Source organism: Mauremys mutica, chromosome 12 (genome assembly GCF_020497125.1).
Source record: "Mauremys mutica isolate MM-2020 ecotype Southern chromosome 12, ASM2049712v1, whole genome shotgun sequence".
NCBI classification, from domain to species: domain Eukaryota; kingdom Metazoa; phylum Chordata; order Testudines; family Geoemydidae; genus Mauremys; species Mauremys mutica.
The window spans coordinates 4,250,005-4,277,905 of record NC_059083.1 but is presented as its reverse complement, the minus strand read 5'-3'; the positions used below and the strand labels follow the sequence as shown (position 1 = coordinate 4,277,905).

Genomic DNA, 27,901 nt, shown 5'->3' with positions numbered 1-27,901 from the left:
GGTAAACGCCTCATTGCGGCAGTCGACGCGACGCTACTTCCGCTTCACTTCCGCCCGCGTTTGCCTCCCCCTCCAGTTTCCCGTTCCCCGCCCCTCGTTTGCTGCCAGGTGAAGGACTCATCGATTCCGCGTCCCCGCACCAGGGCAGTCGGCCCCCAGGGTGGACAAACCCCTCCCTCGCCTCATCGGGCGGAATGAGGTCACTTCCGCCCCGCTTCCGCCCTTCCGACTACTCCACTTCCGGTCCTCCCTTTTTCCCCTTCCCCCTCTGGTGTCGAATTCAACCATTGATTAACAGCCCCCGGCCAGCGGCCCCGGGTGGGTATCGCAGCCCCGCGGGATGCGGGGGGAGGGGTCTGGGGGGGAGGATGGGGGCAGGGGCTGGGAGGAAGAAGAGGGTTGCCCGGGGGCTCTGGGGGTCGGCAGGGGGATCTGGGGCAGGGGGTGAGCAGTGGGGAACACGGTGGGTCTGGGGGGCAGGGATGAGCAATGGGGACACGGGATCTGGGGGGCAGGGATGGGCTATGGGGATGTGAGGGGTCTGGGGGTCCCCAGGGGATTGTGTGGGGCAGGGATGGGCAAGGGGGACATGGGGGGCCTCAAAAGGGATTTTGGGGGCAGGAGGGATCTAGGGGTCGGCAGGGGGTGAGCAATGGGGAAGATGGTGGGTCTGGGGGGCAGGAATGAGCAATGGGGACACGGGATCTGGGGGGCAGGGATGGGCTATGGGGACATGGGGGATCTAGGGGTCGGCAGGGGTGGGCAGGAAGGATGATGGGGGAGTCTTGGGTCAGCAAGGGGGACGTGGGGTGACTGGGGAGATGAGCAGCGTCTCTGATGCCAGTCCAGGTGTCTTTAACCCCGTCTCCCCCTCCAACACAGAGGCCCATCCCCATGGCCTCGCGGCACCAGCGCCGCCTCTGGCGCTACGTGGAGTCTGGCCGGCACCGCAGGCTGCGCTCGCTCCTCGCCCGCCACCGGGAGGCGTTGGACCTGGACCAGCCAGGGGGGCACAAGGGCCGTCCTCCCCTGCACTATGCCTGTGCCCACCGAGACCCCATTACCGCCCAGATCCTGCTGGGCCACGGAGCCAACCCCACCCTCCAGGACCGGCAAGGAGACACGGCCCTGCACCACGCCGCCCGGCAGGCTGCCCGCAAGGGCAAGAGTGGTGAGCACCAGCCCTCTAAATCCTGGCTCGTGGGGAAGGGATTTGAACCCAGGCCTCACCCTTGGGCTGCAGGGCTTTGAGGATACCACTCGGGGGGGGGGGAGGCAATGGAGCCAGGGAGAGAACCCAGGAGTCCTGGCTCCCAGCCCCCCTGTTCTAACGCACCAGCCCCCACTCCCCTCCCAGAGCCGGGGAGAGAACCCAGGAGTCCTGGCTCCCAGCCCCCCTGCTCTAACCACCAGCCCCCACTGCCCTCCCAGAGCTGGGAAGAGAACCCAGGAGTCCTGGCTCCCAGCCCCCCTGCTCTAACCACCAGCCCCCACTGCCCTCCCAGAGCTGGGAAGAGAATCCAGGAGTCCTGGCTCCCAGCCCCCCCTGCTCTAACCACCAGCCCCCACTGCCCTCCCAGAGCTGGGGAGAGAACCCAGGAGTCCTGGCTCCCAGCCCCCCCTGCTCTAACCACCAGCCCCCACTGCCCTCCCAGAGCTGGGAAGAGAATCCAGGAGTCCTGGCTCCCAGCCCCCCCTGCTCTAACCACCAGCCCCCACTGCCCTCCCAGAGCTGGGGAGAGAACCCAAGAGTCCTGTCTCTCAGCCCCCCAGCTCTAACCCACCAGCCCCCACTCCCCTCCCAGAGCCGGGGAGAGAACCCAGGAGTCCTGGCTCCCAGCCCTCCTGCTCTAATCCACTAGAGCAGGGGTAGGCAACCTATGGCACGTGTGCCACAGGCGGCACCTGAGCTGATTTTCAGTGGCACTCACTGCCCGGGTCCTGGCCACTGGTCCGGGGGGCTCTGCATTTTAATTTAATTTTAAATGAAGCTTCTTAAACATTTTTAAAACCTTATTTGCTTTACATACAACACTAGTTTAGTTCTATATTATAGACTTATAGAAAGAGACCCTCTAAAAACATTAAAATGTGTGACCGGCCCGCGGACCCTTAAACCAAGGGAATAAACGAAGACTCGGCCCAGCCGACCCCTGAACTAGACCCCTCCTCTTCTTTCAGATGCAACCCGTAGTGCGGGTCTCTGGCCACTAGGGGGTACCACTGAGCTCCCAGCCCCAGGAAAGGGGGAGAGACCTGGACATGGAATGGAAAAACCAGGAGCGGGAGTGTGGGGGCCGTCGACCACGGGGGGGCTGGGGACCCAGGCGTCCAGGGTGGCGTTTGCCCCCTCCAGGGGGCACCATTAACCTCTCCCTTTCTCCCTCCCCAGCGTACAAAGTCCTCTTTGCCACCCTGCAGAGCCACTGCCCTCGGGCCATGGGGGTCCGGAACCGGGCCGGGGAGACGCCCGGGGACCTGCTGGGGCCCACGAAGGCGGAGCAGGTACCGATCGGGGGTGCTGTGCTGTAAGGAGCCGGGACGGGGCTCGGTGGAGGCGCTCTCCCCGTCCGTCAGGGCTGGCCCCAGTGCCCTGGGGCAGTGCTGGGGTGCTGTGCTGTAAGGAGCCGGCTTGGGGCTCGGTGGAGGCGCTCTCCCCGTCCGTCAGGGCTGGCCCCAGTGCCCTGGGGCAGTGCTGGGGGGCTGTGCTGTAAGGAGCCGGCTTGGGGCTCGGTGGAGGCGCTCTCCCCGTCCGTCAGGGCTGGCCCCAGTGCCCTGGGGCAGTGCTGGCAGGGGCGGCTCCAGGCCCCAGCACGCCAAGCCGCGGGGGGCGCTCTGCCGGTCGCTGCGAGGGCGGCAGGCAGGCTGCCTTCGGTGGCTTGCCTGCGGAGGGTCCGCTGGTCCTGCAGCTTTGCCTGCGGGAGGTCCTCCGAAGCCGTGGGACCAGCGGACCCTCCGCAGGCAAACCGCCGGAGGCAGCCTGCCTGCCGTGCTTGGGCCAGCAAAATCCCTAGAGCCACCCCTGAGTGCTGGGGGGGTCTGTGCTGCAGGGAGCGGGGCGGGGGGCTCGCTAGGGGGTTGTTACCTGATTTGCCTGTTACTTTGGGGTCTGCTCATTTATTAGGGTTACTCTTCTGGGGGTGGTGTCACGGGGTCCCCGGAGGATGCTCTGGAACTACTCCATACGAAGCCGGGCCGGACTCTGCGGGAGCCTCCTCTCTCGGAGCCGACTGTCCCCAGGGCAAGGAGCTTCCACCTTGCTGGGTCTGAGCTTGGAGCATTCAGCATGTGCCCCTCCGTGCGCTTCTCACAGCAAGTGTGCCCGGGCGGGGTCCTGGGGAAGCCACAGGGTCCTGCACCCCAATTCCACAGTCAGACGTGACTCCCAGCCAGCCAGTAAAACAGAAGGTTTATTAGACGACGGGAACACAGCCCAAAACAGAGCTTGTAGGTACAGAAAACAGGACCCCTCAGTCGGGTCACTCTTGGGGTGTGGGGAGCCCAGACCCCGGTGCTGGGCCTCCCCCTGTCTCCCCAGCCAGCTCCAAACTGAAACCACCCCAGCTCCTCCTCTGGCCTTTGTCTCTTTCCCGGGCCAGGAGGCACCTGATCCCTTTGTTGTCCAACACCTTCCGTTGGCACCTTGCAGGCGAGGGCCCAGCCAGGAGACAGGGTGTCGGCCATTCTCCGCGCAGACACCATCACCCTGGCCCTCTGCTCTTGCAACAATCCCACCCCGTGATCCCCCCATCTAGATACCTAAGAACTGCACAGGGGAAACTGAGGCGCACACGCAGTATTCAGCGAAAACATTAAGAACATTCCCGCTTCGTCCCAGGGGGTTCTGTTCTTCTGTCCATGTGCGGCTTGTGTCACCTGTGTTCTCACACGGAGCTCGACTTCTGCAGGTCCCCTCCCAGTGGAGCTGTCCTGCAGGAGCTCGGTTCCCCAGGGCTGGGTTCTTCCAGCCCCCTCAGCAGGCTGGGTCGAGCAGCACCTCCAAGCTGTCACCCCATATGCCCCCGGTTCAGCACGTCCCTGTCCCCACTGTCACACTGCTCCGGGGGTAACCCGCTGGATGAGCAAACCCCACAGGGGTTTTGGGCGCTGCAGGGACCTTTTAGCTGAGGTACGAGGAATGCTGCTGCAGAGCGAATGAGGAAGCCACAAAACACCCACGAGGGGGAGAGAGAGAAGCAACCAGCTTAGCCATGAACGTTATCTATTGCCGGGTAATAACCACACAAGGGGAACCAAACACACAAAACAGTGATAATATTAAATCCAACTGACATTTGATTATAAAAAGTCGGGTTTAGAAAACGACAACTGATCCCACAAGTCCGGGTCAGGGGGCTGCTCCTAGAGAGAGTGAGCTGGGTTCTCACCGCTCCGGGAAGCTGGAATCGCTCGGGGGTCCCAGGTGGTAGCTGGGGGTCCGGAGTGCTGGAGCCCGGCAGAGCCCCCTGTGCGATCGGTCAGGAGAAGGTGAGGTCCCATGGAAGTGATGCAGAGTTTGGATCCAGGCGTCAGAGCACTGACTGGAGCGTGGGTGGGGTTCTGTAGGGCTCCAGGGAGAACAGGAGATTTGTCTGTGGGTAAACGAGGGAGGATCCCAAAGGAGTGTTGTTCAGGCTGGACATGGGAGCTGCTCGTTCCTGGCTGTGGGGGATGTTCCTGGGAGGGAGCCCACAGTGCAGTTAGGCAGCGTCACTGTTTTGGCTCCCAAGGAAGGATTCATCACTAGCCTTGGTCTGATAACTGCTGAGCTGGGCGCATGCAGGCGGGTTCACTGGCATCTGGAGCAGCGATCCCCCAGCATGCCGTGCGGCCCTGCTTCGCAGGTCCCACAGTTCAGTGCGGTTCTGTTCTCCAGTCTGTAGCTAATGGAGATGCCTCCCTGTCCCATCTCCAGTGCAGTGAGGCTGGGGGAGTCTCCTTAGTCCTGTCACTCGTCCGGGGGGGGGGGGTTAGGTGTCTCCCACGGCCTTGGCCTTCTCGTTGCTTTTTGTAAGTCTTTTTCGGATCGGCTTTGGTTCTAGCAGAGGTGGGGGGGTGTCGTTCGTGAGTCTCACAGGTTGGATCCTGCACCCTGGTTCCCCAAGAACACAGAGCTGACGGGTAACAGAGGAGAGGTTAATGAGACTGGGACTTTTCAGCTTGGAAAAGGGACGGCTAAGGGAGGAATCTAGAAAATCATGCCGGGTGTGGAGGAAGCAGATAAGGACGTGTTATTTACTCCTCCTAACACAAGAACTAAGGGTCGCCCAATGAAATGACTAGGCAGCAGGTTTAACACAAACAAAAGGCAGTATTTCCTCACGCAACGCACCGTTAACCTGAGGAACTCCTCGCCAGAGGATGCTGTGCAGGTCAAGGCTATCACAGGGTTCAAAAAAGAACTAGATACGTTCCTGGAGGACGGGTCCATCAGTGGCTAGTAGCCAGGCCGGGCAGGGATGGTGGTCCCGGCCTCTGTTTGCCAGAAGCTGGGAATGAGCGACGGGGAATGGATCAGTGGATGATTCCCTGGTCTGTTCATTCCCTCTGGGGCATCTGGCACTGGCCTCTGTGGGCTGGATGGACCGTTGGTCTGCCCCAGTCTGGCCGCTCCAGTGCAGGGGTGTGTTAACCGGCGTGTCGTGTGTAATACACGGGAGGTAAATGTCCTGCCCTGCTTGGCCCGGGTGAGGCCCCGGCGGGGGTCCGGTTCCGGGGGCCACCCTCCAGGAAAGATGGGGACACGTTGGCGAGAGGCCGGAGACGAGCAGGAGAACCGAGCGAAGGGTTCGAAAGCCTGACCCGGGGCAGGTTAGGAACGGGGCTCGTTTCGTCTGGGGAAAAGCTGAGCGAGGGGGAACCCGGGAACAGTCGACAGATACGTTCAGGGCTGGGGGGAGGGGCCCGGGTCTCAGTTGTTCCCCACGCCACTGACGGCAGGACAAGGCGCGACGGGCTCAATCCGCAGCAAAGGCGCCTGGGTTAGATATCGGGAACTGAGCTCCGGGGTCGGCGGCCACGGGCGGGTCGTGGGATCCCCGTCACGGGAGGTCACAGACCAGCTTGGCCAAACCCCCGTCAGGGCTGGTGCAGGTTGGCCGGGCCCTGCCTCAGCGCGGGTGCCGGGTGTGAGGGCGACGTCCCTTCCAGCCCTGCCCCGCGGGGGTCTCTGATGCCCCACGACTCTCCGCAGCAGCCCCCGGAGGGACCCGAAGAGAGCGACGGGGACTGGGAATGGCGGCAGAAGCTCTTCGGGGAATGCCAAGATGAATACCAGGAGATCTGGCGCTACGAAGGTAGGACCCTGCATGGCCGCCGGCGCCCCCGAGAGGGGAGAGGCCCCGTGTCCTGTCCCCTGCCCCCCTGAGCCAGCCAGTCCCTGCCCTGGGGCCGGGTGGGAGCCGGTGCCCCCTACAGGGGACAGGCCCCTGCCCCGTTCCCCATCCCCACCCCGAGCCAGCCAGTCCCTGCCCTGGGGCCGGGTGGGAGCCGGCGCCCCCTACAGGGGACAGGCCCCTGCCCCATTCCCGCCCCCCTGAGCCAGCCAGTCCCTGCCCTGGGGCCGGGGGGAGCCAGCGCCCCCTGCAGGGGACAGGCCCCTGCCCCATTCCCCACCCCCCTGAGCCAGCCAGTCCCCGCCCTGTGGCCGGGGGGAGCCAGCGCCCCCTGCAGGGGACAGGCCCCTGCCCCGTTCCCCATCCCCACCCCGAGCCAGCCAGTCCCTGCCCTGGGGCCGGGTGGGAGCCGGCGCCCCCTAGAGGGGACAGGCCCCTGCCCCATTCCCCGCCCCCCTGAGCCAGCCAGTCCCTGCCCTGGGGCCGGGTGGGAGCCGGCGCCCCCTAGAGGGGACAGGCCCCTGCCCCATTCCCTGCCCCCCTGAGCCAGCCAGCTCCTGCCCTGGGGCCGGGGGGAGCCGGCGCTCCCTAGAGGGGACAGGCCCCTGCCCCATTCCCAGCCCCCCTGAGCCAGCCAGTCCCCGCCCTGGGGCCGGGGGGAGCCAGCGCCCCCTGCAGGGGACAGGCCCCTGCCCCATTCCCCATCCCCACCCCGAGCCAGCCAGTCCCTGCCCTGGGGCCGGGTGGGACCTGGTGCCCCCCAGAGGGGACAGACCCCGTGTCCCATTCCCCGCCCCCCTGAGCCAGGCAGTGTCAGATCAGCCCTGGTGCCCCCGACAGGGGAAATTCTCACCTGACACCACCCTCCCGGTCTCTCCCCCCACCCCCCAGAGGATTTCTGCACGGCCCACCCGGACCCAGAACCCTACGAGCAGTGGGCAGAGCGCATGGCGCGGGAATACAGACGCAAAGACCGCCAGGGGGCGGGGCCTGGCCACCAGAGGGCGGGGCCTGGCCCTCAGGACCCCAGCCACGGCGCCACGCAGCCCCCCCGCCACCCCTCCCAGCGCCCCCTGGAGGAAGAGTCTCGTCTGTTCCGGGAACGCGCCCGCACCAAGAAGGAGGAGCTGCGGGAAGCCAAGCGGCAGCGCTACCAGGAGGGCTGCGCCCGCGTCTTCGCCCCCGACGCCACTCGCCCCCTGCGCTACGGGGACATCCCCTGGCCCAGCCCCACGGGCACCGTGGCCGAGATGGCTGCAGCGGCCATGCTGGGCACGGATCCCTCGGACGCCGGCGCCTACCGCCGCCAGCTCCGCCGCCAGCAGGCCCTGTGGCACCCGGATAAATTCGCCCAGCGCTGCGGGGGGCGACTGGCGGAGCCGGATCGGTGCCGGGTCCTGGCCACGGTCACGGCCCTGTCCCAGGAACTCAACAGACTGGCTGAGGCGGCCAAATAACGCAACGCAGCTGTGTCAGTAAAGCTTCGGTTACTGTACTGAGCCCGGACTCCTGGGTTCTCTCCCCGGCTCTGGGAGGGCAGTGGGGGCTTAGGGCGGGGGGGCTGGCAGCCAGGACTCCTGGGTTCTCTCCCCAGCTCTGGGAGGGGAGGCTGGGGGGTTAGAGCAGGGGGGGCTGGGAGCCAGGACTCCTGGGTTCTCTCCCCAGCTCTGGGAGGGGGGGCTGGGGGGTTAGAGCAGGGGGGGCTGGGAGCCAGGACTCCTGGGTTCTCTCCCCGGCTCTGGGAGGGGAGTGGGGTCTGGTGGGTTAGAGCAGGGGGGGCTGGGAGCCAGGACTCCTGGGTTCTCTCCCCGGCTCTGGGCGGGAGTGGGGGCTGGGGGGTTAGAGCGGGGTGGGGGCTGGGAGCCAGGACTCCTGGGTTCTTTCCGTGGCTCCCAGCCGCAGTTCCTTGTCCCCAGAACAGAACATACCCTTCCCCCTCCCGCCCCCCCCCCGTCTGCTCCGGAAGTGGCCTCTCTGCTGCTCTTGCTCAATATGTTGTTCTCTGTGTTTGGTAACTAGGAGCTGGCGCTGGGCCCTGCGGGCAGAGCCGGGCCTCCAGTACCCAGGGTGTGACGAAGGGAGCAGCCCGCAGCAAACCCACAGAGCTGGGGGTGGGGCAGGGCTGGGCTGGCAGGGGCTGCGGGTCAGGAGTGAGGGGCACCAGCAGAGCTGGGCTGGCAGGGGCTGCGGGTCGGGAGTGAGGGGCACCGGCAGGGCTGGAGGGGGCAGGGGCTGCGGGTCGGGAGTGAGGGGCACCGGCAGGGCTGGGGGGGCAGGGCCAGGCTGGCAGGGGCTGCGGGTCGGGAGTGAGGGGCACCGGCAGGGCATGGGGGGCAGGGCTGGGCTATCGGGGGGCTGTGGGGTGGGAGTTAGGGGCACTGGCAGGGCTGTGGGGCAGGGCTGGGCTGGCAGGGGCTGTGGGTTGGGAGTGAGGGGCACCGGCAGGGCTGGGCTGGCAGGGGCAGCAGGTCGGGAGTGAGGGGCACCGGCAGAGCTGGGGGGGGCAGGGCTGGGCTGGCAGGGGCTGCGGGTCGGGAGAGAGGGGCACCGGCAGGGCTGGGCTGGCAGGGGCAGCAGGTCGGGAGTGAGGGGCACTGGCAGGGCTGGGCTGGCAGGGGCTGCGGGTCGGGAGTGAGGGGCACCGGCAGAGCTGGGGGGGGCAGGGCTGGGCTGGCAGGGGCTGCGGGTTGGGAGTGAGGGTCACCGGCAGGGCTGGAGGGGACAGGGGCTGTGGGGTGGGAGTGAGGGGCACCGGCAGAGCTGTGGGGGGCAGGGCTGGAGGGGACAGGGGCTGCGGGTCGGGAGTGAGGGGCACCGGCACAGCTGGGGGGGGCTGGCAGGGGCTGCGGGTTGGGAGTGAGGGGCACCGGCACAGCTGGGGGGGGGCAGGGCCGAGCTAGCAGGGGCTGTGGGTCGGGAGTGAGGGGCACCGGCAGGGCTGGGGGGGCAGGGCTGGGCTGGCAGGGGCTGCGGGTCGGGAGTGAGGGGCACCGGCAGAGCTGAGGGAGGCAGAGCTGGGCTGGCAGGGGCTGCAGGTCTGGAGTGAGGGGCACCGGCAGGGCTGGGGGGGCAGGGGCTGCGGGTCGGGAGTGAGGGGCACCGGCAGGGCATGGGGGGCAGGGCTGGGCTATCGGGGGGCTGCGGGTCGGGAGTGAGGGGCACCGGCAGGGCTGGGGGGGCAGGGGCTGCAGGTCTGGAGTGAGGGGCACCGGCAGGGCTGGGGGGGCAGGGGCTGCGGGTCGGGAGTGAGGGGCACCGGCAGGACATGGGGGGCAGGGCTGGGCTATCGGGGGGCTGCGGGTCGGGAGTGAGGGGCACCAGCAGGCCTCGGGGAGGGGGCAGGCCGGGCCCTGCGGTCTCGTCCCTCGTGTGACCTCGGGAGCTGGGGAGGGGAAGTGAACGTCCCCGTGTCTTGCGTAAGGCCCCGAATCGCCGCCCGGCTGGGATGATGCAGGCGCCTGGGCACTGACGCAGGCTCCCCGCGTCCAGGAACGGGCACGGAGTGTCCTGAGACCGGGGGGGGGAGGCCATGAGCTCCTCTGGGGAATGTCCCCCATGAGCTGGGGGGAGCCCAGGGCTGGGCTGGGCTGGCAGGGGCTGCGGGTCGGGAGTGAGGGGCACCGGCAGAGCTGGGGGGGGCAGGGCTGGGCTGGCAGGGGCTGCGGGTCGGGAGTGAGGGGCACCGGCAGGGCTGGGGGGGGCAGGGCTGGGCTGGCAGGGGCTGCAGGTCGGGAGTGAGGGGCACCGGCAGGGCTGGGCTGGCAGGGGCTGTGGGTCGGGAGTGAGGGGCACCGGCAGGGCTGGGGGGGGGCAGGGCTGGGCTGGCAGGGGCTGCAGGTCGGGAGTGAGGGGCACCGGCAGAGCTGGGGGGGCTGGGCTGGCAGGGGCTGCGGGTCAGGAGTGAGGGGCACCGGCAGAGCTGAGGGGGGCAGGGGCTGCGGGTCGGGAGTGAGGGGCACCAGCAGAGCTGGGGGGCAGGGCTGGGCTAGCAGGGGCTGCGGGCCAGGAGTGAGGGGCACCAACCCCCCATCCCCTCAGGGCCCCACACGGACACTGTCCCTGTGCGAGTGTCTCTGGGGAGCGGCCTGACGTGCGGGTTGTCCCCGGGCTCGACCCCGGCTCCCAGCCCTGCCCGGCTGGCACCGGGCGACCCTGCCCGTGTCCTTTCTGCCGCTCTCTCTTCCCGCCACCCTTGCTCGGTCGCCCATCCCTGTGCGCTGGCGCCCGCCGTCCGTCGTGTCTCCTCCATCGCCTCGTTCCGTCTCCTTCCCTCGCCTGCTCCTCGGCTTCCCCCTCACTCCCTCTCCCAGGTCTCTCCTTCCCGCAGCCGCCCCCTTTCCTCCCTGACGCCTTCCTTCCTTCCCGCCTTCTCCCTCCCTCGTTCTTCCATTCAGCCCCTCGTCCCCCCAGCGGGGCCCCCGCTCGCTGGGTTATTCCTTCACTCGCTCGCTGCCACGTTCCTTCCTTCTCCCCCCTTTCATTCCCCGGCCCAGCGGCTCTTCCGGCCTCCCCGGCTTCCTGAACTCGCCTCTTCCTTTCTATCCTCTCTCCATCCATTTGTCTTTGGTTTTTTCTTTCTTTCCTCCATTTTTATCCTGTTTTTCTTTCTATCCTTGAATTTCCCTTTTACGTTCTTTCTTCTCTCCATTTTCTTTCCTTTTCCCTTTTCTTGTATTCGTTCTTTCTTCTGGTGTCTTTGTTTGTTTCCTCCCCCGGTGTCCCCGCACACGCCCCCGTCACACCCCTCGGTCCCCGTCAGGGTGACCCGGGAGGAAGGCTCTGGCGTCCTGCTCACATCACAGCTGGGTTGGGACGGGGTGACTCACGGGCAGGAATTCCCGCCCCAGCCCCGAGGCCGGTGCCATATAAACCCCGAAGCCGTCCCGCTCCGAACAGACGTCTCCCAATCCTGGCACCCAGCCGCACGTCCCAGGGGCCACCATGGTGAAGTTCGGGGCAGGCCCCAGGCCTGTGGATCCTGCCCGTGGCTCCGGCTTGCTCTGCTCGGCTTGCGGCTTCCTGCTCATCCGGCCCCGGCAGACAGAGTGTGGCCACCGGTACTGTGCCGCCTGCGTGCAGCGACTGCTGGGGTGAGTGCCAGGGGCTGCGGGTCGGGAGTGAGGGGCAGGGCTGGGCTGGCAGGGGCTGCGGGTCGGGAGTGAGGGGCACCAGCAGAGCTGGGGGGGGGGCAGGGCTGGGCTAGCAGGGGGCTGCGGGTCAGGAGTGAGGGGCACCGGCAGGGCTGGGCTGGCAGGGGCTGCGGGTCAGGAGTGAGGGGCACCAGGAGAGGGTCTGCCTCTGACATGTATGTAAGCAGACGTGCCCCGTGTAACCCGTGTCCCAGCCGTGTGGGCCGAGGCTGCGGTGATAACAGGATTTGTCTTTTCACAGGGACACAGACAAGGTGACCTGCTGCGTTTGTAGCAAGAGGCTGAGCCCCAACCAGGTGAGTGTCACCCAAAAAACGCTGGGGGGGCTGCGGGTCGGGAGTGAGGGGCACCAGCAGAGCTGGGGGAGAAGGGGCTGCGGGTCGGGAGTGAGGGGCACCGTGCATTCACTCATTTATTTCTCTCCATCCCCAGTTTTACAAGGACCGAGCAGCCGAGAAAGACGCTCTCAGCACGGCCGTGACCTGCCCCAGAGCCAGCTGCAGCTGGACGGGGACCCTGGCGTCCTACCTGGTAAGAACCCGGGACACAGACACTCCCCGGCCCCAGATCAGGGCCGGCGCCCCCTAGAGGGGACAGGCCCCTGCCCCATTCCCTGCCCCCCTGAGCCAGCCAGTCCCCTGGGGCGGGGGGAGCCGGCGCCCCCCAGAGGGGACAGTTCCCCGCCCCCCGGAGCCAGGTCAGGCCCATGTCTGCTCTGGGGCTATATTGATGGTGCAGTTCTGCCCCCTGGTGGCCGTCCCTGGGAATGGCCGGCTGGAGCTCTTAAAGGGCCAGTTCCCCTTTTTAACCTCACTCCGCCCCATCTCCCTTCACTAACCCCTCTAAACCCCCTAGACTCTCCCCCCTCCCATGTCCCCCCCACTGCTGCCCCTTCCAGACTCCATCCCCTCTGACCCCCCCCCCCCGCGGCCCTCACTGCGGTCCCCTTAACCCCCCCAATTTGCCCCGTCTACCCCCGGCTCCCCACTTCTCCCCTCCCCCGGGGCAGCCTCGTCCCGCCGCGCTGCCCCTCCCGGTGCCCCCCGTCCTCTAACCGTCTCCTCTCTCCCGCGGCAGGAGCACCTCTGCCCCCCAGCGGCGAGTCCCGGCCCGGAGGAGAAGTCAGCTCCCAAGGACCCGGAGGCCCACGCGATGGTGAGTCCCGAGGCAGCCACCAGATGTGCGGGGGGGGGGGGGCGGGGAGGCCTGTAGCCAGATGTGGAGAGGGGAGGATCATGTAGGCTGATGTTTACGTGGTGGGGGCAGGTGGGGAGGGGGAGAGGGGAGCTTGTGGCCAGATGTTTTGGGGGTGGCCAGATGGGCAGGCTGGGGGGAAGCAGTTTGCAGCCAGGTGTGCAGGGGGCGGGGGAGCCCAGGCAGGTGTGCAGGGGGCGGGGGAGCCCAGGCAGATGTGCAGGGTGGGAGCCAGATGGGAGCTGACCCTCTCCCTGCTCCCCCAGGACGCCCCGGCCCTGGATCTCCAGCGGCGGATCCAGCAGCTGGAGGTTATCGTGACGTCCCTGCGCTGGGAGCTCCAGAGCCAGGCCGGCGCCATGGAAGTTCTGCGGCGCCGGTGCCTCCAGGACCAGCCGTCCCCGGGGGTCTCCGTGGAGCCGCCCGGCTGCTCCCACGGGGCTCGGGGAGCCGTGGCGACGTCCCCGGAGCTGGCCAGCGCCGACGGGACCCTGGTCTGGAAGCTCCAAGGGTTCTCCAAGCTGCTGGGGGACGCCAAGGCCGGGCGGGGAGCGTCCATCTACTCCTCGGTCTTCGCCACCCACCCCTTCGGCTACCGGCTCTGCCTCCGGCTCTACCCCGACGGGGACGGGGACGGCCAGGGCACCCACCTCTCGCTGTTTGTGGCCCTGGCCAGGGGGCCCTACGACGATCTCCTGCCATGGCCTTTCCTCCGCCAGGTCACCCTGTACCTCCTGGATCCCTGGCGGCAGAGGCCGGCCCTGCGGGAGACGTTCGCCCCCGACCCCTGCAGCACGTCCTTCCAGCAGCCCCGGGGCCGGCTCAACGTGGCTAGCGGGAGCCCCCGCTTCGCCCCCCACGCACAGCTCCAAAACTACCTCAAAGACGACACCCTCTACGTCAAGGTGGTGGTGGACACGTCCGGGATGGAGCTGTGAGCTTTGGGGCGGGGGGTTCCTCTGCCCCCATAGCCTCCTGACTCTTCCTAGTCCTCCCTCAGCAAGCTCCGACCCCCAATGCTGCCCCCTGCCACCCTCCAGCTCGCCCGCCAAAGCCTGAGAAACAGCCTGTCTTGAGCGCTAGCCGCTCGGAAACCTTCCAGCTGCCAAAGGGTTGGTGTGGTGGGAGTTACCCTTGCGGCTCAGCGCACTACACGCTTGTTGGGCTTTCAAAGCTAAGCAGGGGGGAGCCTGTTCTGAGACCGGATGGGTGACCTGAGATCCCCCTGCTCAACAGGGCCCTGGCTGTCTGGGGGCTTGGAGGGAGATGGGGGGTTGAGCGCGGGGGGGAGACAGACCCCCTGATGCTCAGCAGGGCCTGGCTTGTTTGTGCAGGCGGATGGGAGACTAATTTGCCGGCCACCAGGTTGTCTTGCTTCTCTGGCCGTTGATAATTTATGATCGTTAATAACGCCCGGTGCTGCGGGACGGCGGCGCTCGTGGGTTTATCTGAGCAGTGAATTGTCTATTTATCTATTTATGTATTTATTGGCCGGGTGCTGGTGCCCGGGGCCGAGCCGTTCCCCCGGGGGAAGGAGGAGTGTGTGTGTGTGTGTGTGTGTGTGTGAAGCACAGTTAACCCGGCCCCTGTGCACAGTCACGTCCTAGGACACGTCCGGCTGCCCCACCCCGTATTTATCGCCAGCGTGTGGTTTATTTATTGTGTGATATTGTAATAAAAATCTCTGTGCACCCGTCGTGTCACTGCCCTTGTCACAGCGCCCGGCGAGGCAACCGGCTGGCCCGGCCTGCTGGGCACAGCGCCCCCTGCTGGGCTCCCCCTGCTGCCCCCTGCCCCACACGGCCCAGTGCCCCCCCCACTTCCCCCTGCTGCTCCCCATAGCCCAGTGCCCCTGCTGGGCTCCCCCCGCTGCCCCCTGCCCCACACAGCACAGCGCCCCCTGCTGGGCTCCCCCTGCTGCCCCCCATGGCCCAGTGCCCCCTGCTGGGCTCCCCCTGCTGCCCCCCATGGCCCAGCGCCCCCTGCTGGGCTCCCCCTGCTGCCCTCTGCCCCACACGGCCCAGTGCCCCCTGCTGGGCTCCCCCTGCTGCCCCCTGCTGCCCCCCACGGCCCAGCGCCCCCTGCTGGGCTCCCCCTGCTGCCCCCCATGGCCCAGTGCCCCTGCTGGGCTCCCCCCGCTGCCCCCTGCCCCACACAGCACAGCGCCCCCTGCTGGGCTCCCCCTGCTGCCCCCCACGGCCCAGCGCCCCCTGCTGGGCTCCCCCTGCTGCCCCCCATGGCCCAGCGCCCCCTGCTGGGCTCCCCCTACCTGCCCTCTGCCCCACACGGCCCAGTGCCCCCTGCTGGGCTCCCCCTGCTGCCCCCCATTGCCCAGTGCCCCCTGCTGGGCTCCCCCCGCTGCCCCCCACAGCCCAGCGCCCCCTGCTGGGCTCCCCCTGCTGCCCCCCATGGCCCAGCGCCCCCGGCTGGGCTCCCCCTGCTGCCCTCTGCCCCACACAGCCCAGTGCCCCCTGCTGGGCTCCCCCTGCTGCCCCCCATGGCCCAGTGCCCCCTGCTGGGCTCCCCCTGCTGCCCCCACAGCCCAGTGCCCCCTGCTGGGCTCCCCCTGCTGCCTCCCGGCTCCTGCCCTGAAGGGGTAAAACCAGCCCTGGGAGGGGCTGTGGCTGGAGAAAGCAGCTTCTAGGCTGGGCTGATGGGGGGAAGTGGCTGCAGCTGGGGCCACACCCCGAACAGACCCAGCTGGCCCTAGAGAGGCAGAGAAGCCGGGGCAGACACAGCCTCCCTATGCCTGTAGAGGGAGATGGGCCCGGCCGCAGGGAGCTAGAGACACAGGACTGGCGTGGAGCAGGGCTGGGGAAAGGCAGAGGAGCTGGGGAGCTCCAGCCTGGAAAGCCCCAGGCTGCGGCCTAGCGTGGGGCTAACAGGTCCTGGGGGTGCAGGGGCAGCGGGTCCAGCCCCTTTCCTGGGCTGAGTGGCTGACACCGCTGTCTGCCCCAGGGGGCGGAGGCTGTGATGACTGGCAGTAGCCCAGACTGAGGGGGGTGAGGGGGGGGGTTCCCCAGGGCGGGGAGACCCAGATCGGTGGGGTACTGCCAGGGGGCAGCACCCGGTAAAGGGGCCCCAGGGCCAGGGAGGGACACAGGGCCAGAGGCGGATCACCGGCCTGCAGGGGGGGCTCCGGAGCTGGAACGAGCTGATCCCCGGCCGGCCCCAGCAGGAGGCGCTGCAGGGGTGAGTCCGCCCCTCCGCACAGCCCCCCGGCCCGGCACTGACCCGGCCCCTCCGCACCAGCCTGACCCCCCCCGGGGCAGGTCGAGCCCATTGCTGCTGGTTCTGCCCTCGGCGGGGAGCTGCACGTTTCCTCCCTCCTCCTGCTGACGCCCCCTTAGACCCCTGGAAACGGCTCTCGCGGCCCCTCTCAGGCGTCGCTTTCCCAGACTGAACCCGATTCTCTGCCTCCTCCCCAGGCCGGGTTCCCGGGACCTTCCATCCTTCTCGGGGCTCCTCTCCGGCCCCTCCCCACCTCCTCCGCCTCCCTCCCGCCATGCGGGGCCCAGACCCGGGCCCGACGCTCCAGCCGAGGCCTGGCCGGCGCGGGGCCGCGCGGAGAATCGCTGCTCGGGCCTGGCTCACAACACGCCTGCTCGTGCCGCCCGGAAACACGGTGGCTTTTTCTGCGACAGCGTCACCCTGCTGACTCCTGTTTAGCTTGTGCTCCCCTGTGACCCCAAGCTCCCTTCCTGCCGGGCTCCTGCCTGGCCCGTCTCTCCCCGTCCTGTGTGCGGGACGCTGATCGGTCCTTCCTAAGGGGAGCACTTTGCATTTGTCTTTGTTAAACGTCATCCCGTTCCCTCCGACCGTTTCTCCAGTGTGGCCGGATCGTTTGGGATTCTGACCCCGTCCTCCAAAGCCGCTGCAACCCCCCCAGTTTGGCGTCGTCTGCAAACTTCATAAGCGTCTTTCTAGGCCAGTATCTAGTCGCTGATGCAGATATTGACCAGAGCCGGTCCCAAAGCAGAGCCCTGCTGACCCCCCCCGTTCTGCCTTTCCAGCGGGCTTGGGGACCGTTAATAACGACGCTCTGAGTGCGGGTCTCCAGCCAGTTACCCACCCGCCTTAGAGCAGCCCCAGCCACGTGGGATTTGCCTAGTTTATCGATAAGAATCTCATGCGAGACCGTATCAGACGCCTTCCTAAAGTCCAGGTATCCCACAGCCACCGCTTCTCCCCAGCCACACGGCTCGGTAGCCGAGCAGAGACAGCGATCGGCTCCGTGTGACACGATTTGTTCTTCACAAAGCCCTGCCGGCGATTCCCTGGCACCTCAGCCCCTTCCAGGGGATTCCCGTCACTCCTGGCTCCATGAGCTTCCCGGGCACGGAAGCTGAGCTCACTGCTCTGTGCTTCCCGGGTTGTTTTTATTTCCCTTTGCAGAGCTGGGCACGAGATTTCCCCTTTTCCAGCCCTCTGGAGTCTCTCCGGCTCCCAGGATTTCCAAAGAGACTCGCCCCCAGCTTGGCTCCCTACACGTGCGGGGTGTCAGTTGCAGTTCCGAGGAACGGCCACGGGGTGGCAGCAGAGACCAATATTTCCAGGCCGACCATTAACCCTGATCAACCTCCGCTTTACCCTGGGCCCCGGAGGCGCGATACCAGGGTAGATGGGCCCGTGGGTCTGACCCGGGGTGGGAGGGAGGAGGCGGGATACCAGGGTAGATGGGCCCGTGGGTCTGACCCGGGGTGGGAGGCAGGAGGTGGGATGCCAGGGTAGATGGGCCAGTGGGTCTGACCCGGGGTGGGAGGGAGGAGGCGGGATGCCAGGGTAGATGGGCCCGTGGGTCTGACCCGGGGTGGGAGGGAGGAGGCGGGATACCAGGGTAGATGGGCCCAGGGTCTGCCCCGGGGTGGGAGGGAGGAGGCGGGATACCAGGGTAGATGGGCCCGTGGGTCTGACCCGGGGTGGGAGGGAGGAGGCGGGATACCAGGGTAGATGGGCCCAGGGTCTGCCCCGGGGTGGGAGGGAGGAGGCGGGATACCAGGGTAGATGGGCCCGTGGGTCTGCCCCGGGGTGGGAGGGAGGAGGCGGGATACCAGGGTAGATGGGCCCAGGGTCTGACCCGGGGTGGGAGGGAGGAGACGGGATACCAGGGTAGATGGGCCCAGGGTCTGCCCCGGGATGGGAGGGAGGAGGCGGGATACCAGGGTAGATGGGCCCGTGGGTCTGACCCGGGGTGGGAGGGAGGAGGCGGGATACCAGGGTAGATGGGCCCAGGGTCTGACCCGGGGTGGGAGGGAGGAGGCGGGATACCAGGGTAGATGGGCCCAGGGTCTGCCCCGGGGTGGGAGGGAGGAGGCAGGATGCCAGGGTAGATGGGCCCAGGGTCTGACCTGGGGTGGGAGGGAGGAGGCGGGATGCCAGGGTAGATGGGCCCAGGGTCTGACCCGGGGTGGGAGGGAGGAGGCGGGATGCCAGGGTAGTTTGGCCAGTGGGTCTGACCTGGGGTGGGTGGGAGGAGGCGGGATACCAGGGTAGATGGGCCCAGGGTCTGACCCGGGGTGGGAGGGAGGAGGGGGGATGCCAGGGTAGATGGGCCCGTGGATCTGACCCGGGGTGGGAGGGAGGAGGCGGGATGCCAGGGTAGATGGGCCCGTGGGTCTGACCCGGGGTGGGAGGGAGGAGGTGGGATGCCAGGGTAGATGGGCCCGTGGGTCTGACCCGGGGTGGGAGGGAGGAGGCGGGATGCCAGGGTAGATGGGCCCAGGGTCTGACCCGGGGTGGGCAGGAGGCGGGATTCCAGGGTAGATGGGCCCGTGGGTCTGACCCGGGGTGGGAGGGAGGAGGCGGCATGCCAGGGTAGATGGGCCCGTGGGTCTGACCCGGGGTGGGTGGGAGGAGGCGCGATACCAGGGTAGATGGGCCCGTGGGTCTGACCCGGGGTGGGCAGGAGGCGGGATACCAGGGTAGATGGGCCCAGGGTCTGACCCAGGGAGGGAGGAGGCGGGATACCAGGGTAGATGGGCCCGTGGGTCTGACCCGGGGTGGGAGGAAGGAGGCAGGATACCAGGGTAGATGGGCCCAGGGTCTGACCCGGGGTGGGTGGGAGGAGGTGGGATACCAGGGTAGATGGGCCCAGGGTCTGACCCGGGGTGGGTGGGAGGAGGTGGGATACCAGGGTAGATGGGCCCAGGGTCTCACCCGAGGTGGGAGGAAGGAGGCAGGATGCCAGGGTAGATGGGCCCGTGGGTCTGACCCAGGGTGGGCAGGAGGCGGGATACCAGGGTAGATGGGCCCGTGGGTCTGACCCGGGGTGGGAGGGAGGAGGCGGGATACCAGGGTAGATGGGCCCAGGGTCTGACCCAGGGTGGGTGGGAGGAGGTGGGATACCAGGGTAGATGGGCCCAGGGTCTCACCCGAGGTGGGAGGAAGGAGGCAGGATGCCAGGGTAGATGGGCCCATGGGTCTGACCCAGGGTGGGCAGGAGGCGGGATACCAGGGTAGATGGGCCCGTGGGTCTGACCCAGGGTGGGCAGGAGGCGGGATGCCAGGGTAGATGGGCCCGTGGGTCTGACCCGGGGTGGGAGGGAGGAGGCGCGGTACCAGGGTAGATGGGCCCGTGGGTCTGACCCAGGGAGGGAGGAGGCGGGATACCAGGGTAGATGGGCCCATGGGTCTGACCCAGGGTGGGCAGGAGGCAGGATGCCAGGGTAGATGGGCCCGTGGGTCTGACCCGGGGTGGGAGGGAGGAGGCGCGATACCAGGGTAGATGGGCCCAGGGTCTGACCCAGGGTGGGAGGGAGGAGGCGGGATGCCAGGGTAGATGGGCCCGTGGGTCTGACCCGGGGTGGGAGGGAGGAGGCGGGATACCAGGGTAGATGGGCCCGTGGGTCTGACCCGAGGTGGGAAGGAGGAGACGGGATACCAGGGTAGATGGGCCCGTGGGTCTGACCCGGGGTGGGAGGGAGGAGGCGGGATGCCAGGGTAGATGGGCCCGTGGGTCTGACCCGCGGTGGGAGGGAGGAGGTGGGATGCCAGGGTAGATGGGCCCATGGGTCTGACCCGAGGTGGGAAGGAGGAGACGGGATACCAGGGTAGATGGGCCCGTAGGTCTGACCCGGGGTGGGAGGGAGGAGACGGGATACCAGGGTAGATGGGCCCAGGGTCTGACCCAGGGTGGGAGGGAGGAGGCGGGATACCAGGGTAGATGGGCCCAGGGTCTGACCCGGGGTGGGAGGGAGGAGGCGGGATACCAGGGTAGATGGGCCCGTGGGTCTCACCCGGGGTGGGAGGGAGGAGGCGGGAATCCAGGGTAGATGGGCCCGTGGGTCTCACCCGAGGTGGGAGGAAGGAGGCAGGATGCCAGGGTAGATGTGCCCATGGGTCTGACCCAGGGTGGGCAGGAGGCGGGATACCAGGGTAGATGGGCCCGTGGGTCTGACCCAGGGTGGGCAGGAGGCGGGATACCAGGGTAGATGGGCCCGTGGGTCTGACCCGAGGTGGGAAGGAGGAGACGGGATACCAGGGTAGATGGGCCCGTGGGTCTGACCCGGGGTGGGAGGGAGGAGGCGGGATGCCAGGGTAGATGGGCCCGTGGGTCTGACCCGAGGTGGGAGGGAGGAGGTGGGATGCCAGGGTAGATGGGCCCGTGGGTCTGACCCGAGGTGGGAAGGAGGAGACGGGATACCAGGGTAGATGGGCCCGTGGGTCTGACCCGGGGTGGGAGGGAGGAGACGGGATACCAGGGTAGATGGGCCCAGGGTCTGACCCAGGGTGGGAGGGAGGAGGCGGGATACCAGGGTAGATGGGCCCAGGGTCTGACCCGGGGTGGGAGGGAGGAGGCGGGATACCAGGGTAGATGGGCCCGTGGGTCTGACCCGGGGTGGGAGGGAGGAGGCGGGATGCCAGGGTAGATGGGCCCAGGGTCTGACCCGGGGTGGGAGGGAGGAGGCGGGATGCCAGGGTAGATGGGCCCAGGGTCTGACCCAGGGAGGGAGGGAGGAGGCGGGATGCCAGGGTAGATGGGCCCAGGGTCTGACCCAGGGAGGGAGGAGGCGGGATGCCAGGGTAGATGGGCCCAGGGTCTGACCCGGGGTGGGAGGGAGGAGGCGGGATGCCAGGGTAGATGGGCCCGTGGGTCTGACCCAGGGAGGGAGGAGGCGGGATGCCAGGGTAGATGGGCCCAGGGTCTGACCCAGGGAGGGAGGGAGGAGGCGGGATGCCAGGGTAGATGGGCCCAGGGTCTGACCCGGGGAGGGAGGAGGCGGGATGCCAGGGTAGATGGGCCCAGGGTCTGACCCAGGGAGGGAGGAGGCGGGATGCCAGGGTAGATGGGCCCAGGGTCTGACCCGGGGTGGGAGGGAGGAGGCGGGATGCCAGGGTAGATGGGCCCGTGGGTCTGACCCAGGGAGGGAGGAGGCGGGATGCCAGGGTAGATGGGCCCAGGGTCTGACCCAGGGAGGGAGGAGGCGGGATGCCAGGGTAGATGGGCCCAGGGTCTGACCCGGGGTGGGAGGGAGGAGGCGGGATGCCAGGGTAGATGGGCCCGTGGGTCTGACCCAGGGAGGGAGGAGGCGGGATGCCAGGGTAGATGGGCCCAGGGTCTGACCCAGGGAGGGAGGGAGGAGGCGGGATGCCAGGGTAGATGGGCCCAGGGTCTGACCCGGGGAGGGAGGAGGCGGGATGCCAGGGTAGATGGGCCCAGGGTCTGACCCAGGGAGGGAGGAGGCGGGATGCCAGGGTAGATGGGCCCAGGGTCTGACCCGGGGTGGGAGGGAGGAGGCGGGATGCCAGGGTAGATGGGCCCGTGGGTCTGACCCAGGGAGGGAGGAGGCGGGATGCCAGGGTAGATGGGCCCAGGGTCTGACCCAGGGAGGGAGGGAGGAGGCGGGATGCCAGGGTAGATGGGCCCAGGGTCTGGCCCGGGGGAGGTCAGCGATGGGGGATCTGAAAGCAGGAGATTCTCCTCTGTCCTGTCCCCTGAGCCTGGGCTGCTTTGCATAGACACATAGTGAAACGTCTGCCTCTATTTCTGGCATCACTTGGGGACTGGGGCCTTTCACCCCAAACCGCATCCTCAGCGAGGGCTTTTCCCGCCTTACTTCAGCCCGGCCTGTGAGTCACCCCTGCCAACGGCTTCAACCGCTGCTGGCCTGGCCTGGGGGTGGGGAGCCCGGGCTGGGCCGGCAGGGGCTGCGGGTCGGGAGTGAGGGGCACCGGCAGGGCTGGTGGGGGGGGCTGGGCCGGCAGGGGCTGCGGGTCGGGAGTGAGGGGCACCGGCAGGGCTGGTGCGGGGGGCTGGGCCGGCAGGGGCTGCGGGTCGGGAGTGAGGGGCACCGGCAGGGCTGGGCTGGCAGGGGCTGCGGGTCGGGAGTGAGGGGCACCGGCAGGGCTGGGCTGGCAGGGGCTGCAGGTCGGGAGTGAGGGGCACCGGCAGAGCTGGGGGGCAGGGCTGGGCCAGCAGGGGCTGCGGGTCGGGAGTGAGGGGCACCATCCGTGCTGGGGGCTGCGCGTCGGGACGTACGTTCCATGATACGTTTGTTTCCACCCCTCACGACGGTCGGAGATTTTTCTCTTCCACCTCTCGGCCGCCGGAGCCGGAAGCAGAAGTGACCCCACTGCATCCCAGAGCCAAAAATATCCCCGGTGGGCGTGGAGGAGACGCCGCAGGTTATGCAACCCGGTTACCTCACCCCATAGACTCCCTGATGTGCCAAGATCTCTCCCTGCCAGCGGACGTCACCAGCCTCCCGTCCTCCCCTGCTGAGGCCTCCTCCCGCGGCAGCGCCCAGCCTGGGGTCCCCAGGAGAGGCTCTCCCGCCCGTGTTCCCACCGGCTGCGGGTGCCGATTGGAGCAGCGGTTGGGCCGGAGCAGCCAGGAGATCGTGACCCTTCCCCCCTGCGCGGTGGCACCCAGCCCAGCGCCGCGACCGGCCCCTTCCCTGGCCCTGGCTCGCGTTTGGGGCGGGTTCCCCGGAGCTACGTGGCCCAAACCGCCGTGTCTGACTGGTCTTTGGGGGCCCCTCTGGCAGGGCCAGCGTAGGGCCAGGCCGGGTTTGGGGTGGGTCCCCCGAGGGTACAAGCATCTGAGCTCCCCACAGCACCTGCCCGGGGTGGCCGTTTCCAGAGCAGGGCTGCCCGGCCCCGGGTGAGTTACACGGATTCGAGCTCCGCGCTCTGGGCCCGACCGAGCCGAGGTGTCTGGTGGCTTTCCATAAACTACATAGAGTAACCCCACCACCCCCCGCCCCAGGGCCACGAGATGGGGCACTGCCCCTCACGCTTTGGTCTGAAACAACTTCCCAACACTGGATCCAACCAAACGTGGGATTAACCGTCTCCTGCTTCTTCCACGTGCGGGAACAGCGGAGACTTTCTTCTCTACCGCTAACAAACGGGCCTTTGTTCTGAGGGCTGCGCCGCAGCCTGGGCTGGGATCGGCGCTCCCGGTGCTCCCGGAGATAAGAATTCGTAGACTCTACGTCCGGCCGGGACCCCCTGCATAACGCAGAGCCTGGGACTCCCCTGAATTCGGGCCTAGGCGGGCGAGGGCAGATCTTTGAGAAAACCAGATCACGTCACCCGCTTCTCGGTCTCTGTGCGGCGGGACGGAGCGTCTGGTTTCCGACCCTGTGATCGCTCTCCCGGCTCTTCTCGGAGCCGATCGTCTCCGGTTTCCCAGCCCGAATTGCGGTCACCAGCCCTGGACACGGGGCAGCGGCCGAACTGCTCCGCCTTGCTCTGCCCGTCCTTCAAATCAGGGCGCCTGGGGCGGTTTCGCAGCCGCGTTCTCCTGTGGACGATGGCCGGGGACCAGCTGAGGCTGGCGCTATCCAGGTCAGGTGTGGTCTGCGATCACTTCCTCTCCCCTAGGTCGCCTTCGGCTCGGCTGGGGCGTGTGGTTGGACCCCCATCCGCTCCCTGGCGCTCCCCTATCTCCGGTGCCCATCTGGGGTCAGCGCTGCGCAGGCCACGCGCAGCTTGTGGTGGGTTCCCGTAAGTCACGTAACCTCCAGCGAGTCCCACCGTGTGGGGGGCCGAGGCGGCGGGGGCGGGGGGCCGTCGGCCCAGCCTCGAGCGGCTCGCCAGGCCCCTGGTTTTAGCGGCGAGCCAGGCCCGGGGCGGGCGGGGGAGTTATGGGGAACAACAACGGGGTCAGCGCAGCCCAAGCGAGTTCCCGAGAAAAGCCACCGGCTGCAGCCCCGCGGGCTGGCCGGTTGCCGTGCGGCAGCTGCTGATTTTCGGAGAGGGACAGGATGTGGGTTTGGTGGGCGGGGGACGGTCGGGCCGAGCCAGGGGCGTGGGGGGGGGGGGTCTGTGCTTGGAGCAGCCTGACGGGGACTGGGTCTCCGGCGTGGCAGGCGAGGGGGTTGGGGGGCAGCCGATGGTGGTTGTGATTGCAGGTGGTGAGTTGGGGGGGGGCTGTCCCCTGCCCCCCGCCCCGTGACAATCTGTGTTCTTAGTGCGTGCCAGCCGAGCGGGGAGTGATACACACTGGGGGGACCTGGTTTTGCACCAGTGTCCGTGCACTGTTTGCACCGATGGAAACGTCCTTCACGTGACCCCACGTCGCACGTGTGGCCAAGCACCATCGGCATGGCTGAACCTCGCCTTTTGCATGCAGACAGAGATTCCCTCAGCGTGTAGACCCCATCCCCTTTGCACGCCCTGCACACCTGTCTTTGCACCTGTTTGCACGCCCAAAATTCACCAGTGTTCACCAGCAAACAGCCACTCGTGTTCCTGTAAAGCACCCACAAGCGGGCACCTTCCCAGCTGTCACACACGCCCCGAGCCCTGGCTGCGGGTCCAGAATGCCCAGCCTGGGCACACTCAGCCCCCTGTGTTTGCACGTGGGTGGCCTGCACACGCATGGGTGACGCTCGATGTTGCCGGCAGAGGGACCGGTCACCGTGTAAAGCTCGCACGGCTCAGCCTTTGCACAAAGCTTGAGAAATCCACTGTGGCATTATCCAGAACCGTGCACACATGTGCTTTTGCATTTTGCTTGCACCTGTGCAAGCCACCATTGCACGTGAAAGACTGTCATACGCTTTACCCTTTGCACACAGGTCTTCGCCCTGTGCTCACGTGTGTGCGATCCCTCCACCACATGAAAGCCTCTTGCACGCTTTGCCATTTGCACACACATCTTTGCCCTGTGCTTGCATGTGTGTGAGCCACCATGGCACAGGAACAAACCTTGCACGCTTTTCCGGGTTTGCACGGGCGTGACAGAACCCAGCCCGGTTAAACCTCCCCCCTCCCCTGTTTGCACACCAGTAACTCCTCCTTGCACACGCGAGTCGTGCCCGTGAAGTGGCGGGGATCCTGCCCACCCGCCATGGCCTCTGGGCTCCTCGTGCCACGGGCACCCGTCCAACTGCCCCCCCCGCCGGTTAACCGCCCGCCCGCCCCTCTTTCGCTGTGACTGTTTCCTTCCCTTCTTCACCTCAACCGCTTTCCCTTTCAAAGAAAAGCAGCGCCCGGGGAATTCAGGGGGGGTTACACAGAATCTGCCCCAGCCCCGGCCCCGGCCCCGGCCCCGGCCCCGGCCCGGCTGAGTTACGGGAAGGGAGGAAGGAGGGAAGGAAACGGGCCCAGATGGAGAGAGAGAGAGAGATGCCGGGGGGGGGGGGCTGCGGATCGGGGAGCTGGGGGGGGGCCTCACCTGCACCCACAGGGACCCCCCCAAACTGAGACTCACTGGGGACATGGGGGGGTGTCTGGGGGGGGAGGGGCGGGGGTGTTCTCTGGGGGTGTGTGTGTTGTGAGGCTTGTTCTCTGTGCGTGTGTGTGTGCTGGGTGTGTATGAGTTTGTATGCGTGGTGTGGTGTGTGGTGTGTCCTCTCTGTGAGTCGTGTGTGTGTGTGCGCGCTCTGTGTGTGGTGTGGTGTGGTGCAGTAGTGTGTGTGTGTGTGTGTGTGTGCGCGCTCTGTGTGTGGTGTGGTGCGGTATGTTCTGTGTGTGTGTGTGTGTTTTCTGGCTCTGTGTGTTATGTGGTGTATTCTCTCTGTGTGCATCGGTTTATGTGTCTGCTGGGTGTGTGGGAGTTTCAGTGCATGTTGTGTGGTGTGGTGTGTGGGGGCACGGTGTGTTCTCTCTGTGTGGTGTCTATCTGTGGGGTGTGGTGTGTGTTGTATGAGTTTGTGTGTGTGCTGTGTCGGTGTGTGGTGTGCTGTGGCCCGGTGTGTGTGTATGTGTGTGTGTGTGTGTGTGTGTGTGTGTGTGTGCGCGCCTGGGGGGTGCGTGATTGTGTCTGAGATCATGTGTATGTGGTGGGGCTGTTGTGGGTCCCACCTAAGGGTGCCTGTAGAGCCGGGGGGGGGGGTGTAATTGGCTGGGAGGGGCTGGGAGGCCGGGTTCACACACACACACACACACACACACACACACACACACACACACACACAGCTCCAGACACGCACCCTGGGGCCCAGCCAAGGCCGAGTGGTTGGGACCTTGATTCAGCGTCTGCTCTGGTTACCCGGGGACCCCCGGCCTCTGCTTCCCCTCACGGCCGGCTCTGGGGCGGGGCGGGGGGCTGGTTACACGGGGACCCCCGGCCTCCGCCTCCCTTCACGGCCGGCTCTGGGGCAGGGTGGGGGGGCCGGTTACCTGGGGACCCCCGGCCTCCGCTTCCCCTCACGGCCGGCTCTGGGGCGGGGCGGGGGGCTGGTTACACGGGGACCCCCGGCCTCTGCTTCCCCTCACGGCCGGCTCTGGGGCGGGGCGGGGGGCTGGTTACACGGGGACCCCCGGCCTCCGCCTCCCTTCACGGCCGGCTCTGGGGCAGGGTGGGGGGGGCGGTTACCTGGGGACCCCCAGCCCCCACTTCCCCTCACGGCCGGCTCTGGGGGCGGGGCGGGGGGCTGGTTACACGGGGACCCCCAGCCCCCGCTTCCCCTCACGGCCGGCTCTGGTTGAGGTGGGGGTGCTGGTTTTCCAGGGACCCCTGGCCCTGCACTGAGATGCGACTGGCTCTGGGGTGGGGCATAGGGGGCTGGTTACCTGGGGACCCCTGGCCCAGCGCTGAGATGCAGCTGGCTCTGGGGTGGGCCTGGGGGCGAGTTGTACAGGGAGCCCAGAGACCCAGCCCTGACTGGGGTTTAATGATCCCTGGGCTCCCTTGTGACACTGGGGGTCCCAATGCCCCAAGGGGAGCACGGGGGGTCTGACCCCCAAAGAATGAGCTGTTAGAGCCACTGCGTCTCCCCAGCTGGGCCGTGGGACCCGCGTCTCGGGCTCAGGGTGCCGGGGTGCCCGGCCCTGGGCAGTGGCTCTCCTGGCGCCGCCTGCCGATTTCTGGACACTCGCGGCTTGGGACCAAACGAAAGGGGAAACGGCTTCCCCCGGACAGGAGGGCAGCAGCTCCCTACCTGACCTGTCACCCCCCCCCAAGCCGAAAGAGAACCCAGGAGTCCTGGCTCCCAGCCCCCTGCTCTCACCCCTACGCCCCACCCTCCTCCCAGAGCTTGTAATAGGGTGCATGGGTGAGAAATCGATTTATCCCCACACACATCTACCTAACCCTCCATCACCACACACCCGCCATCCCTCTATCCATCCATCCATCCATCCCCACATCCCTTCCATCCATCCCAACACAACGCCTGCATCCATCCATCCATCCACTCTATCCCTCCATCCCCACACACCCGCCATCCATCCATCCATCCCAACACAACCCCTGCATCCATCCATCCATCCATCCACTCTATCCCTCCATCCACACACCCGCCATCCCTCTATCCATCCATCCATCCATCCCCACATCCCTTCCATCCATTCCGACACAACCCCTGCATCCATCCATCCCCACGCAACCCCTCCATCTATCCATCCATCCCGACACCCCCTCCCTCCCTCCATCTATCCACATACACACCCTCCCATCCACATCCACCCCCTCTATCTATCTATCTATCTATCTATCTATCCCCACACACACCCTCTATCTATCTATCCCTCCCTCCAGGTCTCCACCCCCTGTCTGTGAGTCTGAGGCCTGGGGCCAGAGGACATGAATCAGTCTCTCTCTCTCTCTCTCTGTTTCTGCCTCTCTTGCGAGGTTACATCCGCGCCTGTTCCCCGAACGCCGGGGTTCCCCAGTGACCTCAGCTTGCCTGAGGCCTCCTTCCCCTATAAAGAGCCGAGCCAGGCAGCTGCCTCATCACAGGCTCCTCCGGCCGCCTTGCCTCAGCCACACGCTCTGCCGGCTCCGCTCTCCCCGCCAGCCCCCCGGCTCCCAGCTCAGCCCCCCCAGCC

The 27,901-nt window shown here is 67.2% G+C and overlaps 2 protein-coding genes across 3 annotated transcripts; both read left to right on the top strand.

The window, feature by feature from the left end:
• The first annotated feature begins 174 nt into the window (after positions 1 to 174).
• On the top strand, positions 175 to 8,372 carry NFKBIL1 (NFKB inhibitor like 1). Of its 2 annotated transcripts, XM_044983901.1 has the most exons (6): positions 175 to 318; positions 885 to 1,171; positions 2,393 to 2,505; positions 6,194 to 6,296; positions 7,227 to 7,806; positions 8,355 to 8,372. In XM_044983901.1, exons 2-5 carry the CDS (start codon positions 895 to 897, stop codon positions 7,790 to 7,792), a joined length of 1,059 nt encoding a protein of 352 aa, XP_044839836.1. In that variant the 5' UTR covers positions 175 to 318; positions 885 to 894; the 3' UTR covers positions 7,793 to 7,806; positions 8,355 to 8,372. The 2 variants fall into 2 exon arrangements, with proteins under 2 accessions (XP_044839836.1, XP_044839835.1); XM_044983900.1 differs by lacking the exon at positions 8,355 to 8,372 and having other exon boundaries at positions 7,227 to 7,834.
• A 1,933-nt stretch (positions 8,373 to 10,305) lies between these two features.
• Positions 10,306 to 14,370, top strand: LOC123346542 (TNF receptor-associated factor 3-like). Its single transcript, XM_044984001.1, has 5 exons — positions 10,306 to 11,425; positions 11,727 to 11,781; positions 11,918 to 12,016; positions 12,563 to 12,640; positions 12,946 to 14,370. Exons 1-5 carry the CDS (start codon positions 11,277 to 11,279, stop codon positions 13,615 to 13,617), a joined length of 1,053 nt encoding a protein of 350 aa, XP_044839936.1. The 5' UTR covers positions 10,306 to 11,276; the 3' UTR covers positions 13,618 to 14,370.
• The last annotated feature ends 13,531 nt before the right edge of the window (positions 14,371 to 27,901 follow it).

Excerpts from the sequence above, each read along its gene's own strand:
- NFKBIL1 (XM_044983901.1), top strand. The coding sequence starts at position 895 with ATGGCCTCGCGGCACCAGCGCCGCCTCTGGCGCTACGTGGAGTCTGGC. Across the intron at positions 1,172-2,392 it reads TGCCCGCAAGGGCAAGAGTG|CGTACAAAGTCCTCTTTGCC; the intron begins GTGAGCACCAGC and ends CTCCCTCCCCAG. Across the intron at positions 6,297-7,226 it reads GGAGATCTGGCGCTACGAAG|AGGATTTCTGCACGGCCCAC; the intron begins GTAGGACCCTGC and ends CCCACCCCCCAG.
- LOC123346542 (XM_044984001.1), top strand. The coding sequence starts at position 11,277 with ATGGTGAAGTTCGGGGCAGGCCCCAGGCCTGTGGATCCTGCCCGTGGC. Across the intron at positions 11,782-11,917 it reads AGAGGCTGAGCCCCAACCAG|TTTTACAAGGACCGAGCAGC; the intron begins GTGAGTGTCACC and ends CTCCATCCCCAG. Across the intron at positions 12,017-12,562 it reads GGACCCTGGCGTCCTACCTG|GAGCACCTCTGCCCCCCAGC; the intron begins GTAAGAACCCGG and ends CTCCCGCGGCAG.